General features: G+C 44.4%; 1 protein-coding gene across 14 annotated transcripts in view; it reads left to right on the forward strand.

Annotated features, from left to right (window-relative positions):
- Positions 1–19,465, forward strand: part of ZNF346 (zinc finger protein 346) — a 61,458-nt gene that overhangs the window by 16,199 nt on the left and 25,794 nt on the right. For 8 of the 14 annotated variants that reach the window (XM_063604304.1, XM_034961048.4, XM_034961051.4 and 5 more), the window contains exons 2-5: positions 3,186–3,289; positions 3,838–3,930; positions 6,454–6,598; positions 12,910–13,143. The exons of 1 other annotated variant lie outside the window; for it this stretch is intronic. In XM_063604304.1, the coding sequence (XP_063460374.1) occupies positions 3,186–3,289; positions 3,838–3,930; positions 6,454–6,598; positions 12,910–13,143 (576 nt within the window). The remainder of the gene's footprint in view (positions 1–3,185; positions 3,290–3,837; positions 3,931–6,453; positions 6,599–12,909; positions 13,144–19,465) is intronic. 5 more of the 14 variants (XM_055113046.3, XM_014345169.5, XM_034961053.4 and 2 more) reach the window with 4 other exon arrangements.

The following is a 19,465-nucleotide window of genomic DNA, read 5'->3' on the forward strand; positions in this document are numbered from 1 at the left end:
TTCTCTCATTCACCATATTCCAGGCATAGTGGGCTTCTCTCCATTCTTTGAACATGGAATATGCCAAACTCATCCCTGCCTCACAGACTTAATACTGTTTCGGGCTGGAACACTCTTTTCCTGTAAGTCTTGTGGCTGACACTTCCCCATGATGATTTTTTTTTTTTTTTTTAATTTTCAGAGTCAAAGTCTTTCTCTGTTGCCTAGGCTGGAGTGCAGTGGCACATTCACGGCTCACTGAAGCTTCAAACTTCTAGGCTCAAGGGATTCTCCCACCTCAGCCTCCTGAATAGCTAAGACTACAGGCATGCGCCACCATGCCCAACTACGTTTTTTTTTTGTTGTTTTTTGTGTTTTTTAATTTTTGTAGAGATGTGGCTCTCCCTATGTTGCCCAGGACAGTCTGAAACTTCTGGGCTGAAGCAATCCTCTTGCCTCAGCCTGTTGAGTTTCTGGGATTATAGGTGTGAGCCACCACAACCGGCCCTGTGATGGTCTTTACTAACTCTCCTGCCCCGTCATTCTCTACCCTGTACTCTGCTTGTTTTCATAGCATTTCTAATTCTCTGTCATTATCTTGCTTATTTTTTACTTTATACCCCATCTTCTTTGTTGGTATGGCCCCCAGCACTAAGTGCAGTGTTGACACAAAGCACGTATTATAAATATATTTGTGTGGACTATGTGAATGTACTCTCTAAGGCCAGAGAGTGCATTCCAGCAAAGAGGTACATTTATTTAGCAGGTGCTTACCTGTCCTTGCTGTGGGTTTGGGAGTCTGATTCTGAATATGCTTGAAACCTCATCTCTTGAACAAAACAAAATCCACAATCTCCAGGTGAGGAAGTGATGACTGAACTCTGACCCTTGGGTATTACCTTCCCCATGTGGGTTTCTTATTGTGAGAAGCCTCTGACCCTCTTTTTTTTCTTCTTCTTCGTGTGTGTGTGTGTGTGTGTGTGTGTGTGTGTGTGTGTGTCCGAGTTTTGCTGTTGCCCAGGCTGGAGTGCAATGGCACAATCTCGGCTCACTGCAACCTCTGCCTCCCAGGTTCAAGTGATTGTCCTGCCTCCATCTCCCAAGTAGCAGGGATTACAGGCATGCGTCCACACCCGGCTAGTTTTGTATTTTTAGTAGAGATGGGGTTTTACCATGTTGGCCAGGCTGGTCTCAAACTCCTGACCTCAGATGATCCACCCACCTTGGCCTCCCAAAGTGCTAGGATTACAGGCATTAGCCATCGTGCCTGGCCACCTCTGACCCTCTTTTAAAAGTTCTGGGCCAATTTTGTTTATAGAGTCATTTCTCTTGGTTTTTCAGAGCATAGCTAAGACAGACAAGGTCTTTCACAAAAATTTACCATTTAAGAGAAAAATGCAGAAATAAAAAGAGATCGTTAGGGGCAGAAATACAGCCCTTCTGCCTAAAAGGGCTGACATAGGTAAGCTTTAGATTTTGTGGATTAAGGAGAGACATCTTAAAAGCTCCCCACCAAGAACCTCTTCCAGGGCATTGACTTTTTTTTTTTTAAGACAGGGGCTTGCTCTGTTATCCAGGCTGGAGTACAGTGGCACTAACATGGCTTGCTGTAGCCTTGACCTCCTGAGCTCAAGCAATCCTTCTGTCTCTGTCTCCGCTTTAGCCTCCCACGAAGCTGGAACCACAGGCATGTGCCACCACCCCCGGCTAGTTTTCGGTTTGTTGGCGTGTTTGTTTCTATGTAGAGACAGAGTCTCACCATCTTGCCCAGGCTGGTCTCAAACTCCTGGGCTCAACCCATCCTCCCACCTCAGCCTCCCAAAATGCTGGGATTACAGGTGTGAGCCACTGTGCCTAGCCTTGACCACTTTTTGGCTAAGACCAGGAGATTAAAAATGTGGGCCTGCCCTCCTCTCCCAGTTTTAGACTCTGCCTCTGCCTCACATTGCCAGCGCCATGATAGAACTCATGCCTTGGCTGGGCACGGTGGCTCACGCCTGTAATCCCAGAACTTTGGAAGGCCAAGGTGGGTGGATCACGAGGTCAGGAGATCGAGACCATCCTGGCTAACACGGTGAAACCCCGTCTCTACTAAAAATACAAAAAAATTAGTTGGGCGTGGTGGCGGGTGCCTGTAATCCCAGCTACTTGGGAGGCTGAGGCAGGAGAATGGTGTGAACTCGGGAGGCAGAGCTTGCAGTGAGCCGAGATCATGCCACTGCACTCCAGCCTGGGTGACAGAGCGAGACTCCATCTCAAAAAAAAAAAAAAAAAACAAACAAAAATGAACTCATGCCTTGGGAGAGATTTTACTTCCTCTTCTCTTCTCAAAAAGGTAAGACTGTTCTCCAGGCACAATAATTTAAGCACAGGTTAATACCATGTTTCATATAGTGTGGCACTTATATAATATGTTATGTGATTTTATTTTATTTATTTATTTAGAGACAGAGTCTAGCTCTGTCACCCAAGTTGGAGTTAGTGGCACAACCTCAGCTCACTACAACCTCTGCCTCCTGGGTTCAAACAATTCTCCTGCCTCAGCCTCCCGAGTAGCTGGGATTATAGGTGCCTGCCACCACACCTGGCTAATTTTTGTATTTTTAGTAGAGACAGGGTTTCACCATGTTGGCCAAGCTGGTCTCGAACTCCTGATCTCAGGTGATCTGCCCACCTCGGCCTCCCAAAGTGCTAGGATTACAGGCGTGAGCCACCATGCCCCACCCTGTTATGTAATTTTAAATGTTTCAAAGTCAGATCAAGAACAATGAGAAAAGTATTCCTTTTTCGAGTCTTTCAGTCCTCCTGATTCTATCTGGGAAGAAGTTTCAGTTGGGTACTACCATATCTTAAAACCTCTCAGCACAGTTGCTGTTCTCTTCTTCCTGGGGAATGCTCCAAGCCTCATTTTTATCATATTTATTTTTATTGGTATCTGCTTAAGTTTATGATCTAAAGATTCCTTTTTAAAAGAAGTTCCTAAGTAAAGAAAGTTGGCATACATAAAATTATAAAATAAGTAATAGTGTAGGTGGTGTGAGAACACAGCATGAGTCATGGCGGCAGTAGGAAAGGCTGGCTGAGGTCTGCCAGTGTCCTAGTATGGCATCCCATCATTCAGTGTCTGTGTTTGAGGCAGGGTTCAAAGGCAGTGCTGTTGAGGTAGTGTTTGTCAACTCAATGATTTCTTGTTTTCCCCTCTATAGTGGAGCACATGATCCAGAAGAACCAATGTCTCTTCACCAACACCCAGTGTAAGGTTTGCTGCGCCTTGCTTATTTCTGAGTCCCAGAAGCTGGCACATTACCAGGTATGCCATCATACTTTTAGAACTGCGTTTCTTTTCAGACCTGGTGCCAAACCACTAATTCTCTCTGGCTTGCATGGTGAAGTGTAATTGCTGCTTAGCCACCCAGATGTTGCCTCCATGCATGTTGGCTTGTGACTTGAAGATTGACTTAATCTCCTTGAGTCTCATCTCCCCCATCCAAATCAGGATCATTATATGTGTATCTTCCCTTGCAGCTTGGCATAGCATAAAGTATGAGCTTTGGCTTTAAATAGATCTGACTTTAAATCAAAACTCTGCTACTCATCTTGAGCAAGAAACTTCATCATTTTTAGATGTAGTTTCCTCATCCATAAAATAGAAATGGTCATAATTTTCTCATAGATTGTGAAGATTAAATTTGGTAGCTGTAAAATGCCTTGCACAGAGCAGGAACTCAAACTTCCCTCACCTCCTCCTCAAAACTTTGTGTGAGGATGAATCAGATGAAAATCTCATAAGTGTTTTTGAGTGCCTTAAGTATGAAGTAGCATTTGGCTATCTTTGATCTTTCTCCTGGGTTTTTGCAGAGCAAAAAACATGCCAACAAAGTGAAGAGATACCTAGCAATCCATGGAATGGAGACATTAAAGGGGGAAACGAAGAAGCTAGACTCAGATCAGGTAATACAGCTGCCATATTGAGCCCACTTGCTTCATGATGAAGCCAGCCAGCAGGTTGGTGTGGTGAACAAGTCAGACTGTCTTGGCTTCAAATCCTGGCCCTGTTGTGTGACTCGGGCAAGTCTATTACTTCACAAAGCCTTGATTTCTTCCTCTATAAAAATGAGGATGGTAATATCAACTACCTTTCAGGATTTTTTAGAACTAAAATTGAGGGCAGATTTATAAAAAGCACCCAATTCAGAGCCTGGCACATAGTAGGGACTCAGTAATGGAGCTGGTATTACATATTACCGCCTAGTGGTTTGTTAGAGCAAGACAAGAGAAAGTGGAAAGAAGCCAGGCTGCTTGCTTTCTTGAGGGCCAGGGAAAAGAACTAAGTTCAGCACTTGAATGTTTTGCATAAATAAGCAGAAGGAACACCTTTCCAAATGTCTGCTGTGATTGAGAGGTGATCACATGTGCTTTTTGGCTCAGAAATATTATGAGCATTATGCTGAAGCAACCCCCAATCCCTCAGGAGTACCATCTCATCATGGGAAGAGAAGTTAAGCAGACTAGGGCTCAAAGCTGGCTGTGTGTCTTACTGATCGGGTGAGTTTGGCCAAGTCACTTAACCTCTGTGAACTTCCCCCATAAAGTAGAGATAATGCCTACTTCTTAAGGGTATTGTGAGGTAAAATTTCAATTCCTAGTAGATGCTCAATAAATAAGAGTTTACTCTATAGACTGCTACCTCCTATTATAGTAGCCACAGGTTAGGAAGGTCCTTGTTTATCTCTTCTCAAAATTTACTGGACTCATCCCCTGGTTTCCCTTATTATTTATTTATTTATCCCTGGTTTCCCTCCTTTCTATTTCTCTGTCTGTCTATTTATGAGACAGGACCTGGCTCTGTTACCCAGGCTGGAGTGCAGTGGTGCAGTCACGGCTCACTGCAGCCTCAACCTCCCAAGCTCAAGTGATCCTCCCACTTCAACCTCCCAAGTAGCTAGGACTACAGGCACACACCACCACGCCTGGCTACCTGGAGTGCAGTGGCACGATCTCAGCTCACTGCAACCTCCACCTCCTAGGTTCAAGCAATTCCCCTGCCTCAGCCTCTGAAGTAGCTGGGACTACAGGCATGTGCCCCCACACCCAGCTAATTTTTGTATTTTTAGTAGAGATAGGGTTTCACCAGGTTGGCCAGGCTGGTCTCAAGCCTCTGATCTCAAGTGATCTGCCTGCCTCAGCCTCCCAAAGTGCTGGGATTACAAGTGTGAGCCACTGCGCCCAGCCGCCTGGCTGATTTTTTTAAAAATTTTTCGTAGAGACAGGGTCTCGCTTTGTTGCCCAGGCTGGTCTCAAATTCCTGGTCTCAAGTGATCCTCCCACCTCAGGCTCCCAAAGTACCAGGATTACAGGTATGAGCCACCACACCTGGCCCTTTTCTCACAATTTATAATTCAGAAAGGCAAGATAAACTCTATGACCCTGGGCAAGTTATTTTACATATTTGCACCCTATTCTGAGATCAGGCTTTCTGAGAGAGATGCTGGGATCCCTTTATGTAGTCTTGAAATACATGGTTTTCTAGCCTAATCATAATCAACAAGTAGAACGCAATGGGAGGCTGGGTGCGGTGGCTCATACCTGTAATCCTAGCAATTTAGGTGGCTGAGGCGGGCGGATTGCTTGAGCTTGGGAATTCGAGACCACCCTAGGCAATATGGTGAAACCCCGTCTCTATAAAAAATACAAAAATTAGCCAGGTGTGGTGGCATATTTCTGTAGTCTGGCTACTTGCGGGGGTGGGTGGGAGAATTGCTTGAGCCCTGGAGGTGGAGGTTGCAGTGAGCCGAGATCGTGCCACTGCACTCCAGCCTGGGCAACAGAGTGAGACCCTGTCTTAAAAAAAAAAAAACCTAATGGTCCACTTGTTCAGCAAACTCTGAGCATCTACTGTGTGCCAGACTCCAGCTGGGTGTGAAGGATAAGAAACAAAAATGAGTCAAATAGTCCCTGTTCCAATGTCACACTTGAGTTCACAGAAAAGTCTCCTAAGCTATGACACTGTCAGTTTAGGGTGGCAAGTGGTATGACAGAGGTCTGTTTAATGTACTCTGGGAGTACAGAAGAGGAGCAGGGTTAATTCTTCCTGGAATACACAAAGGGACTTGACAGTTGTTTACTGAATGATTTTTTTTTTTTTTTTTTTGAGAGAAAGTCCCCCAGAAGAAAAGCTTATATTTAAATTGGGTCTTGAAGGCTAAGCAGACACGCTGCCAAGCAGGAAAGGAAGGAAGCGCATTTTAGACAGCAGGAATGGCCAAAGCAAAGCAAGGAAGCATCAGAGAATAAAGTGGGGGATGGTGAGTAGAGTCTGGGACAAAGTAGCTGGAGAAGAATCTAGAAAGTAGGTTGGGGTTAATGTGTGAGAGGGGCCATAAATGCCTGTTCTGTTATGGGCAGTGGGGAACCATTGAAGATTTTCTGGTGGGGCAGTGGTATGATCAGACCTGTGTTCTTTCTTCCAACCAGAAGAGCAGCAGAAGCAAAGACAAGAACCAGTGCTGCCCCATCTGTAACATGACCTTTTCCTCCCCTGTCGTGGCCCAGTCGCACTACCTGGGGAAGACCCACGCAAAGAACTTAAAGCTGAAGCAGCAGTCCACTAAGGTGGAAGGTACTGGTTTTCCTGAGTAGTGCTATAGTGGGACCCCTGCCGTCCTCAGGGCACTATTGCCAGGGGCTCACAGAGATCCTCACTGAGGCCACAGACTTGAAGAAGTTGAATTGCTTTTGAGAACCCTTAAAAATCTCCAAGTAGACCCAGCTTCACTGAAATGCAATCTCAGAATTATGCTCACCTAACCTCCCTTTCTTTGGTTATAGGTTTTTCTCTATAGGCTGAGCTTTTGTCCTGACTAATAATTATAACTCAGGAGTGCCAAAGTCCTCCAGGCCACGCATACCATGAGAGCATTCTATCTCCTACCTCTCCCACTAGATTTTTCCATCCCAGCATCCACCTGCCCTTATTACTGCATGTTCCAAGTTGAAAGCTAAATCCTTGTCTTTTTCACATGCTCAGGTTATGGCCTACTCACTTTAATCCTCAAAAGCTGCCTGTTCTCCTCAAGACAGGGACTTGCCTTTCAAAGCTGAATACTTCAGTGCTGCTACTACTGCCCCACAATCTGTAACTGCCATGAATTCATTCCCAGTACAGTGACTTCTGAAATAGCCCCCTTTATCTCGTCACGACTAGGGCTCAGCCCTCACTTTCATCTCATTAACTCCTGACTTTCTGGGGTTTTAACCTCTGCTAATTGCAATTAGTCAAGAGTGAAAGTTCTTTGATGTTTATTTCATTGTTTTCTTGATAATTTTTGCTTCTCTATTTTGGACCAAGAAGTAGACTACACTATTAGTAATACTATTATCCTTTTTGTGTTTACTGACAACTGTGTTTTGGAAGCCTTCGAAGGTAGGGTGAAAAATCACTCATAATTTTTTTTTTTTTTTTTGAGATGGAGTCTCGCTCTGTTGCCTAGGTTAGAGTGCAGTGGCATGATCTCGGCTCACTGCAAGCTCTACCTCCCAGGTTCATGCCATTCTCTGGCCTCAGCCTCCCAAGTAGCTGGGACTACAGGTGCCCACCACCATGCCCAGCTGATTTTTTTGTATTTTTTAGTAGAAACGGGGTTTCACTGTGTTAGCCAGGATGGTCTCAAACTCCTGACCTCGTGATCCACCTGCCTCGGCCTCCCAAAGTGTTAGGAATACAGGCATGAGCCACCACGCCGGCCAAAACCTTTTTTTTTAACTAGAGATGGCTTCTCACTATATTGCTCAGGCTGGTCTTGAACTCCTGGACTTAAGTGATACTCCCATCTCAGCTTCCCAGAGTGCTGGGATTACAGGCATGAGCCACCACACCTGGCCACTCATAATTACACCTTTTTATCACACCCACATCTAGTTATTCATGGTATGAAACAGCAGAATGTGGACTTTGAAGTTACAGAGTCCGAGGTTTAAAGCCTGGCACTGTTACTGTTTATATGACTTTTTTGTGTCTGAACTGCCTAACCTATAAAATGATAATAATACTGTCTACTTCATCGGTTGTGAGGATACAATAATGTGTATTAAAAACATAGGACATAGGCCAGGCATGATGGCTCATGCCTGTTGTAATCCCAGCACTTTGGGAGGCTGAGGTGGGCAGATCACTTGAAGTCAGGAGTTCAAGACCAGCCTGGTCAACACGGTGAAACCCAATCTCTACTAAAAATAACAAAAATTAGCTGGGTGTGGTGGCACGAGCCTGTAGTCCCAGCTTCTTGGGAGACTGAGGCAAGAGAATCGCTTGAACCCGGGAGCTGGAGGTTGCAGTGAGCTGAGATCGCACCATTGTACACCAGCCTGGGGGACAGAGCAAGACCTCGTCTCAAAAAAAAAAAAAAAAAAAAAAACCAATTTTATAAGGTCACAGACTTCTCTTCCCACAAATGGGAAAATTCTCTGCATTATGCCTTGTCCCTGAAATTTCATACTCGAGATTATTTTCCATATTCACTTTCAGCTTTTGCCACATACTTTGTTTTTATATAGTTGTGATCATAATGCAGGTACCCTTTATATCCTGCTTTTACTTTTCATTTAATTTTACAGCTTAAGCACATTTCCATGTTATTACACAACTTTATAACTATATTTCTGAAATTAAACACTTTTTAATGTAAAGTAATATAATCATGTTATAAGAGATAAGGAAAACATGGATAAATGGAAAGAAAAGTTACCCATAATTTTACCATTCACAGATAAACGCTGTTAACATTTTGGTTTCTCCTATAATCTGTTTCTCCTATAATCTTATTGTTATATGTATCTTTGTATATCTGTGCGTATATTTGTTTTGTGTATATCTAGGTTAACTCCGTGTATATGTGCGTATAAACATAGACTACTTTAAATAACTTTAATGTTTTTATAAAAACAATGCATACTCATTATGAATAATTCCACTTCAAACAATTGCAAAAGATACAAAGAAGAAAGTAAAATATCACCCAAATCCTACCACCAAGAGAGAAATACTGTTAATATGTTGGTGATGTTTCAAAATACCAGTATGCACATATGGATTACACGTGTGGGGTTTTTTAATTTTTTTTTATTTATTTTTATTTATTTATTTATTTATTTATTTTGAGATGCAGTCTTGCTCTGTCACCCAGGCTGGAGTGCAGTGGCACGATCTTGGCTCACTGCAACCTCCGCCTCCTGGGTTCAAGCGATTCTTCTGCCTCAGCCTCCCAAGTAGCTGGGACTACAGGCGTGTGCCACCGCGCCTGGCCAATTTTTGTGTTTTTATTAGAGACGGGGTTTCACTATGTTGCCCAGGCTGGTCTTGAACTCCTGGCCTCAAACAATGATCTTTCTGTATGGTATGTACAATTGCCGTTTTTGTTTGTTTGTTTTTTGTTTTTTTGTTTTTTTTTGAGATGGAGTCTCCCTCTTTTGCCCAAGCTGGAGTGAGATGGAGCAATCTCAGCTCACTGCAACCTCTGCCCCACCAGGTTCAAGCGATTCTCCTGCTTCCACCTCCTGAATAGCTGGGATTACAGGTGCCCACCACCATGCCCGGCTAATGTTTTTTTGTTTTTTTGAGATGGAGTTTTGCTGTCGCCTAGACTGGAGTGCAGTGGTGCAACCTTGACTCACTGCAACCTCCACCCTCTGGGTTCAAGCAATTCTCTTGACTCAGCCTCCTGAGTAGCTGGGACTACCGGCACCCGCCACCACGCCCAGTTAATTTTTGCATTTTTAATAGAGACAGGGTTTCAACGTATTGGTCAGGCTGGTCTTGAATTCCTGACCTCAGGTGATCCACCCACCTCAGCCTCCCAGAGTTCTGGGATTACAGACATGAGCCACCGTGCCCGGCCAGTTTTGTATTTTTAGTAGAGATGGGGTTTCACCATGTTGGTCAGGCTGGTCTCAAACTCCTGACCTCAGGTAATCCACCCGCCTCAGCCTCCCAAAGTCCTGGGATTACAGGCGTGAGCCACCATGCCCTGCCTAATTTTTGTATTAGTAGCGATGGGGTTTCAGCATGTTGGCCAGGCAGATCTCTAACTCCTGATCTCAGGTGATTCACCCACTTCTGCCTCCCAAAGTGCTAGGATTACAGGCGTGAGCCACCGCACCTGGCCATACAATTGCCTTCTATATGTTTTTTATTTAATATGACACTTGTATTTCCCCATGTTATTAAAAAATTCTTTATAAGCATTTTTAGTGACTGCATCGTACTACATTTAATATTCGTCTAATGCTGAACATTTAATCTCCCCACCCCCCACTTTTTGGTGTTACAGATAACACTACAGTGAACATCTCTGTAGAACACTTTATTACATTTCAGGTTATTTTCTGAGAACAGACTCTATATCCCTCATTTTATTGGATGCACATTAAATGGTTCTTCTAGACTTACTTACACTTTCACTTCTGATGCTTCTGTTCAGTATCTCAAAGAATGACCGTTCTCTCTTAACAACCATTATACCTCTTTTCTGATGTTAAAAATCTACATTCATTACAGAAAAGTTGGAAAATAGTAGGCCGGTGCTCACGCCTGTAATTCCAGCACTTTGGGAGGCTGAGGCGGGTGGATCACCTGAGGTCAGGAGTTTGAGACCAGCCTGACCAACATGGAGAAACCCCGTCTCTACTAAAAATACAAAATTAGCTGGGCATGGTGGCGCATGCCTGTAATCCCATCTACTTCGGAGACTGAAGCAGGAGAATCGCTTGAACCCCAGAGGCAGAGGTTGCAGTGAGTCAAGATCGTGCCATTGCACTCCAGCCTGGGCAACAAGAGCAAAACTCCATCTCAAAAAGAAAAAAAAGAAAGGAAAAGTCGGAAAATAGTGAAACACACTCTACTCTCTGTGCTTTTGATCTTTTTTCCATGCTGTCACCTATGCGTTTGTTGTTGTTCTATAAAATTGAGGACATAAGAAGCAGACTGATGTGTAACTTGGTTTTTTTTCTTTTTTTTCTTTCTTTTTTTTTTTTGAGAGAGAATTTCACTCTTTTCGCTCAGAGTGGAGTGCAATGGCGCAATCTCAGCTTACTGCAGCCTCCGCCCACCTGTTCAAGCAGTTCTCCTGCCTCAGCCTCCTGAGTAGCTGGGATTACAGGCATGCACTACCACACCCGGCTAATTTTGTATTTTTTTTAGTAGAGACTGAGTTTCACCATGTTGGCCAGGCTGGTCTCAGAACTCCTGAGTCAGATCATCTGCCTGCCTCAACCTCCCAAAGTGCTGGGATTACAGGCACGAGCCATTGTGCCTGGCCTGTAACTTGCTTTTTTAACACTCAACACCACAAACAGAATATTTTCTCATATTATAAAATATTCTACAACATGTACATTACTTTTTTGATGACTTGCTGAAACAAAATCAACAAGCAGAGAAACTGAAATTCCCTATACTAGAAAAACCATTGTGGGAAAGGCCAGCAAATTTCTTCTGGCTTGCCCAAAATCCTCAAAACTTCCCCAGTTGAAGTGATACAGGTATGGAAGAGCATCTGAGACATATCATCTGTGAGTCCTGCTAAGCCCCATCCGTCCTCCACCACTGGTGGGGGCTTCTGGGCCCCACATTTTTAAAGCAGTAGTTGCTAGGTTGACACCATTTCAGCCACATGGACTTGTTAGTGAGTCGTGGCATCCACTTTATGAGGCAGCAGCGCAGCCTAGAGTCAACATCAAGCCATATGTTGACGCACAAGAGGCTCACATGTATGCCTACACCAGGCTCTGATTCACTGAATTCATTGGCCAGAATCAGGGATGTTTTCTGAAGGCGAAAGTAAGAGCTATAGCCTTCAGGTCTTCTTGCCACACTCTGGCAGCCTGGCATAGCAAAGAGAGCACAGGCTTTAGGGTCACAGACCTGGCTTCACTCACTGGCTGGGTCACCTTGGGCAAGCCACTTCACTCATCTGAGCCTCAGTTTTTCTGAATAATGTGGCAAAGTGATACCTACCTCATTGGGGTAGTTCTGAGGACCAAAGGAGAAAATATATGTAGAAAACACATCACTAATTTTTTTTTTTTGAGGTGGAGTTTCGCTCTTGTCGCCCAGGCTGGAGTGCAATGGCGCAATCTTGGCTCGCTGCAACCTCCGCCTCCCGGGTTGAAGTGATTCTCCTACCTCAGCCTCCCGAGTAGCTGGGATTGCAGGCACATGCCACCATGCCCAGCTAATTTTTGTATTTTTAGGAGAGACAGGGTTTCACCATGTTGGCCAGGATGGTCTCAATCTCTTGACCTCGTGATCCACCTGCCTTGGCCTCCTGAAGTGCTGGGATTACAGATGTGAGCAAAACGCATAACTAAATGTTAATGGTCCTCTTTTCTCTCTACTCAGCCTGTAATATGCAATGTAGCCTAAAAGGCATCCCTAGTATGGTTACCTTTTCTGAATGACCTTGTATGAGCTTCAGGAACTCAAGCCTCAATTTCTATATCTGTGCATTGGTTCCCAGCTCTGCAACTGTATTACTTTAAGGATGAGAATAAAACTCCCAAACTTCGTGTCCCACTTGCTGTGAAGTTCTGGGAAATACTGAGGTATCCCTGCAAGAGTGCAAGTATGCATCTCTAGTCTATTGTAATTTGGCAACTTGATAGGAGAAGTTCAGGGCCTCCTAAGAATATGAGAACCATCAGGATTTGTGGGCTTAAAGTAGTTAAAGCTGCTGAATGAAATAACCAGTCTTTGGGCTCCCTCAAATCTTCCCAGGTTTCCCAATTAGAGAATGCATTCACCTGTGTGATTCACACAGGCAGTGCCACATCTGCAATAGGATTAACTGGTGTCACAGCCGTTTCTATTCAGCATACTCAAAAGCCTGACACCTTCTGGGTTTTTTCATTGTTTCTGTTTGAACTCTCTCACCGCAGCTCTGTCGAAACGCCTTACAAATCCTTTCCTTGTGGCCTCCACCTTAGCCTTGCACCAGAATAGAGAGATGATAGACCCAGACAAGTTCTGCAGCCTCTGCCATGCAACTTTCAACGACCCTGTCATGGCTCAACAACATTATGTGGGCAAGAAACACAGAAAACAGGAGACCAAGCTCAAACTAATGGCACGCTATGGGCGGCTGGTGGACCCTGCTGTCACTGACTTTCCAGGTGAGGGGGCCTAGCTCACACCCAGAGCTGGACCAGGGTTTGGCCACTGGGGCTCCCCAGACCAGCTGACGTTGCGCTTTTCCTCCTTAGGTCTTGTAAGTAGGGTTTGCGAACTCAGATGGCTACAGAAGCCAGATGAGAAATTAAAATGAGAGCCAGGAAGGGTATATGGTCAGCTGAAGAGTGAATGCCATTCCTACTCAGCTGTTACCATAACTTTCAGGTTTTCTTTTCTTTTTTTTTTTTTTTTTTTTTTTGAGACAGAGTCTTGCTCTGTCACCCAGGCTGGAGTGCAGTGGCGCGATCTCGGCTCACTGCAAGCTCCACCTCCCAGGTTCATGCCATCCTTCTGCCTCAGCCTCCTGAGTAGCTGGGACTACAGGCGCCTGACACCATGCCCAGCTAATTTGTTTGTATTTTTAGTAGAGACGGGGTTTCACCATGTTAGCCAGGATGGTCTTGATCTCCTGACCTTGTGATCCGCCCACCTCGGCCTCCCAAAGTGTTAGAATTACAGGCGTGAGCCACCGCGCCCAGCCCTCTTTCAGGTTTTCAGAAGACTCTGGAAAGCCAGATTTATATAGAAATCCCTCTGTTTTTTGTTTTTGCGTTTGTGTTTTTTGAGACGGAGTCTCCCTCTGTCACCCAGGCTGGAGTGCAGCGGCGCAATCTCAGCTCACTGCAGCCTCCGCCTCCTGGGTTCAAGCGATTTTCCTGCCTCAGCCTCCCGAGTAGCTGGGGCTACAGGCACACACCACCATGCCCGGCTAATTTTTGTATTTTTAGTAGAGACAAGGTTTCACCATGTTGGGCAGGATGGTCTCGATTTCCTGACCTCGTGATCCATCCGCCTCGGCCTCCCAAAGTGCTGGGATTACAGGCGTGAGCCACTGCACCCGGCCCCTCTGATTTTTAAATGTGTAACTAAATTAAAAATTTTTTAAGCCCAGCCAGGCATAGTGGCTTATGCTGTCATCCAAACACTTTGGGATGCCAAGGTAGGAGGATCACTTGAGCCCAAGAGTTCAAGACCAGCCTGGCCAACATGGTGAGATCCCATCTCTACTAAAAATTTTAAATATTAGCTGGGCATGGTGGCGCATGTCTGTAGTCACAGCACCTTGGGAAGGCTGAGGTGGGAGGATAACTTGAGCCCAGGAGGTCAAGGCTAAAGTGAGATATGATTGTGCCACTGCATTCCAACCTGAGTGAGAGCGAGAACATGTATCAAAAAAACAATTTTTTTTTTTTTTTTGAGACAGTCTCACTCTGTCTCCCAGGCTGGAGTACAGTGACACCATCTCACCTCACTGCAACGTCTGCCTCCTGTGTTCAAGCGATTCTTATGCCTCAGCCTCCTGAGTAGCTGGGATTACAGTTATGTGCCACCCCGCATGGCTAATTTCCGGCTAATTTTTTTTGTATTTTTAGTAGAGACAAGAGTTTCACCGTGTTGGTCAGGTTGGTCTCGAACTCCTGACCTCAAGTGATCCACCCGCCATGGCCTCCCGAAGTGGTGGGATTAGAGGCATTAGCCACCAAGCCCAGCCAAAAAAAAACTATTTTTAAACGCTGTGTAAGTCAGACCTGGCTGCAAGCCAGATTTGGGCCAAGGACCCTTAGCGGATTAGATCAGAATCTCATGTTCTGATAGTTCTTACTTTATACCTCCACAAAGGTGAACCCCTGAGAGAGAAAAGGTTGCTTCCTATCAGCAGAATTTAGACCCCTACATTAAAGTTTTGCCTCCCCCATTCTTTGGTTGTGGTTATGTTAAGGAGATACTGGTACCAAGAAAAACTACTAAAACTATACGTACACATGGTCCCCAACTTCCTATGGTTCAGCTTTATGATTTTTTTCAACTTTATGATGGTGTGAAAGCAATAGATGTTGAGTAGAAACTGTACTTCTCTTGCACTGCTAGGCAGCAATTGGTAATAAGTTTATCTAGATGTAACCCCATTGTAAGTCAAGGAACATCTGTAGAGCGAGAGAAAGCATGGAAATCTTCTGCTGACTTGCAGGATCCATTCACCACTCATTGGTAAAGGATGAATTCCTTGTTTTTACCTTTTTTTTTTTTTTTTTAAGAGGGTCTCTTGCTGGATGCAGTGGCTCACGCCTATAATCCCAACACTTTGGGAGGCCAAGGCAGGTGGATCATAAGGTCAAGAGAGCAAGACCATCCTGGCCAATATGGTGAAACCCAATGTCTACTAAAAATACAAAAATTAGCTGGACGTGGTGACACACGCCTATAGTCCCAGCTACTTAGGAGGCTGAGGCAGGAGAATTGCTTGAACCCGGGAGGTGGAGGTTGCAGTGATCCAAGATCGCGCCACTGTACTCCAGCCTGGCAAAAGAGCAGCAAGACTCCGTCTCAAAAAAAAAAAAAAAAAAAAACAGGGTCTCTGTATGTTGCCTAAGCTGGTCATGAGCTCTTGGGTTCAAGTCATCCTTCTACCTTGGCCGCCCAAAGGGCTGTGATTACAGGCATGAGCCGTTACACCCAGCCTGCTGTTATCAAGTATGCATTTAAGTCTTGCCCAAAGTATTTGTGTATTTTGGTACTTTTAATGCTGTTTTAAAATGAACATTCCTTAAAGTTGACTGGACCATTTCTAATACATTAAGGGTAATTTAAAAAGACCTGGAAGAAATTCAGTTTTCATGAATATTATACTGTTAAGAGAGGGAAAAAAATATCGACCTTGATGAGTTTTTCTTACCTGTGTTCTTGTTTGCTATGAATTCATTGGGATAAAATATTTGCTGCCTTTTTACTGTACATTCCAACTGTATTCTTAAAACATTTCAAAATCTGTGTATATTTTAACATTTTGTGACATACTAACATGTTTTTAGAATATACTAGTCCATGCCTAATCCATAGGGGATACGTTTCAAAACCCCCCATGGATGCCTGAAATGGTGGATAATACCAAACCCTCTATATACTGTGTTTTTCTCTCTGAGAACCAACATGGCTAAGGCACTAATGAGCAGATAGCATATATAGTGTGGTGAACAAAGGGATGATTGACATCCTAAACAGGGTAGAATGGGATAGCTTGAGATTTCATCATGCTACTCAGAATAGCCAGCACTTTAAAAAACTTATGAATTGTTTACTTCTGGATTTTTTTTTTTTTTTTTTTTGAGATAGGGTCTTCTCTGTCACACAGGCTGGAGTGCAGTGCATAATTATGGCTCACTGCAGTCGTGACCTCCCAGACTCAAGCATTCCTCCCACCTCAGCCTCCCAAATTGCTCAACCACAGGTGTGTGCCACCACACCTGGCTACTTTTTTATTTTTTGTAGAGCTAGAGTCTCGCCATGTTGCCCAGGCTGGTCTTGAATTCCTGGGCTCAAGCGATCCACCCACCTTGGCCTCCCAAAGTGCTGGGATTACAGACATGAGCCACCATGCCCGATCTGGCTATTTTTTATTTATTTATTTTTTTTTTCTTTTGTTTTTTTGAGATGGACTTTCGCTCTTGTTGCCCAGGCTGGAGTGCAGCAGTGCCATCTCAGCTCACTGGAACCTCCGCCTTCCAGTTTCAAGCAATTCTCCTGCCTCAGCCTCCCGTGTAGCTGGGATTACAGGTGCCCACCACCATGCCCGGCTAATTTTTTTTTTATTTTTTGTAGAGACAGGGTTTCACCATGTTGGCCAGGCTGGTCTTGAACTCCTGACCTTGTGATCCACACAGCTCAGCCTCCCAAAGTGCTGGGATTACAGGCGTGAGCCCCCGTGCCTGTCTGGCATTTTTTATTTCATATTTTTGGACTGCAGTTGACCACAGATAACTGAAACCATAGAAAGCAAATCTGCAGATGTTGAGTGGGGAGTGGTGGCGGGGCTACTGTAATGATTGCATAGTATAATCTATTACTCCAGAACAGAAAGACCTCAAGTGAACTTAACTAATTCAATTTACTTAGATTTCTGGGTAAAAACTGATTCTATAAATTAAGAAATAGTAGGTCCTTTATGGTGAAGATACCTTTCTGAAAAGTTAAAAATTCTATTAAAATTTTACTAATATGTAGATTTTGCTACATACTACTATTATATATTACATTTACAAATATGTAGTTTTTTTTTTTTTTTGAGACAGAGTCTCATTCTGTCACCCAGGCTGGAGTGCAATGGTCCAATCTCGGCTCACCGCGACCTCTGCCTCCTGGGTTCAAGCAATTCTCCTGCCTCAGCCTCCTGAGTAGCTGGGATTATAGACACCCACCACCAAACCCGGCTAATTTTTGTGTTTTTAGTAGAGACGGGGTTTCATCATGTAGGTCAGGCTGGTCTCAAACTACTGACCTCAGGTGATCCACCTGCCTCGGCCTCCCAAAGTGCTGGGATTAAAGGCGCGAACCCACCATACTCGGCCCTAATATGTAGATTTTTTTGAGACTTCATATAGCTATCTCTGAAATTTTGGGCACTAAAAGAACTTGAGAAAGTTACTTCATAAATGTGTGGAAACTGGAAATTGACTCTATATCTTTGGTAACAAAGGGATAATGTCAGTATTTTCAACATCCTGGTGTCCAGTCTAGAAAGACTTGGTAGGAGAAAAATATTAGGCTTTTCCAAAGGTTCTGTTTCTGTTTTCTTAACATAAATTTGGCCTTGTTGAGTCCTTTTTAATTTGAACCGGCAAAGTATCTCCCCCTGCCTCAGAAATAACTTATTGATTAAAATCGAAAACTAGGGCCAGGCACAGTGGCTCACGCCTGTAATCCCAGCACTTTAGGAGGCCAAGATAGGTGGATCACTTGAGGTTGGGAGTTTGAGACCAGCCTGGCCAAGATGGCAAAACCCCATCTGTACTAAAAATACAAAAATTGGCCGGGTGCGGTGGCTCACACCTCTAATCCCAGCACTTTGGGAGGCCGAGGCAGGCAGATCACCTGAGGTCGGGAGCTGGAGACCAGTCTGACCAACATGGAGAAACCCCGTCTCTATTAAAAATACAAAAACTAGCCAGGCATGGTGGCATGCACCCGTAATCCCAGCTACTCTGAAGGCTGAGGCACGAGAATCACTTGAACCCAGGAGGAGGAGGTTGCAGTGAGCCGAGATCGTGCCACTGCACTCCAGCCTGGGCAAAAAAGCCAGACTCCGTCTCAAAAAAAAAAAAAAAATTAGCCGGGTGTGGTGGCATGCGCTTGTAGTCCCAGCTACTCAGGAGGCTGAGTCCGGAGAATCTCTTGAACCTGGTTGCAGTGAGCTGAGATCACACCACTGCACTGGGCGACAGAGCAAGGCTCCATCTCAAAAAAAAAAAAAAATCTAAAAAGAATCTAAAAAGCCAGGAAACAACAGCTGCTGGAGAGGTTGTACAGAAATAGGAACACTTTTACACTGTTGGTGGGACTGTAAACTAGTTCAACCATTGTGGAAGACAGTGTGGCGATTCCTCAAGGATCTAGAACTAGAAATACCATTTGACCCAGCCATCCCATTACTGGGTATATACCCAAAGGATTATAAATCATACTGCTATAAAGACACATGGATGTTTATTGCGGCACTATTCACAATAGCAAAGACTTGGAACCAACCCAAATGTCCATCAATGATAGACTGGATTAAGAAATTGTGGCACATATACACCATGGAATACTATGCAGCCATAAAAAAGGATGGGTTCATGTCCTTTGTAGGGATGTGGATGAAGCTAGAAACCATCATTCTGAGCAAACTATTGCAAGGACAAAAAACCAAACACCGCATATTCTCACTCACAGGTGGGAATTGAACAATGAGAACACATGGACACAGGGTGGGGAACATCACACACCCAGGCCTGTCATGGGGTTGAGGGAGCGGGGAGGGATAGCATTAGGAGATATACCTAATGTAAATGACAGGTTAATGGATGCAGCACACCAACATGGTACATGTATACGTGTGTAACAAACCTGCACGTTGTGCACATGTACCCTAGAACTTAAAGTATAATAAAATAAATTTAAAAATAAGAAATTATTACTGAATGGAATATTCATTTTATGCTAGTTATTTCAAGTTTTTAAATACATAGAGGAACGTATTATAGAAAGACCTGTGTGGCCGGGCGCGGTGGCTCACGCCTGTAATCCCAGCACTTTGGGAGGCCGAGGTGGGTGGATCATCTGAGGTCAGGAGTTTAAGACCGGCCTGGCCAAACTGGTGAAACCCCATCTCCACTAAAAATACAAAAAATTAGCCGGGTGTGGTGGTGGGCGCCTGTAATCCCAGCAGGAGAATCACTTGAACCCGGGAGGCGGCGGTTGCAGTGAACCGAGATCGCACTATTGCACTAC

The sequence above is a fragment of the Pan paniscus genome, chromosome 4, assembly GCF_029289425.2.
Source record: "Pan paniscus chromosome 4, NHGRI_mPanPan1-v2.0_pri, whole genome shotgun sequence".
Classification (NCBI taxonomy): domain Eukaryota; kingdom Metazoa; phylum Chordata; class Mammalia; order Primates; family Hominidae; genus Pan; species Pan paniscus.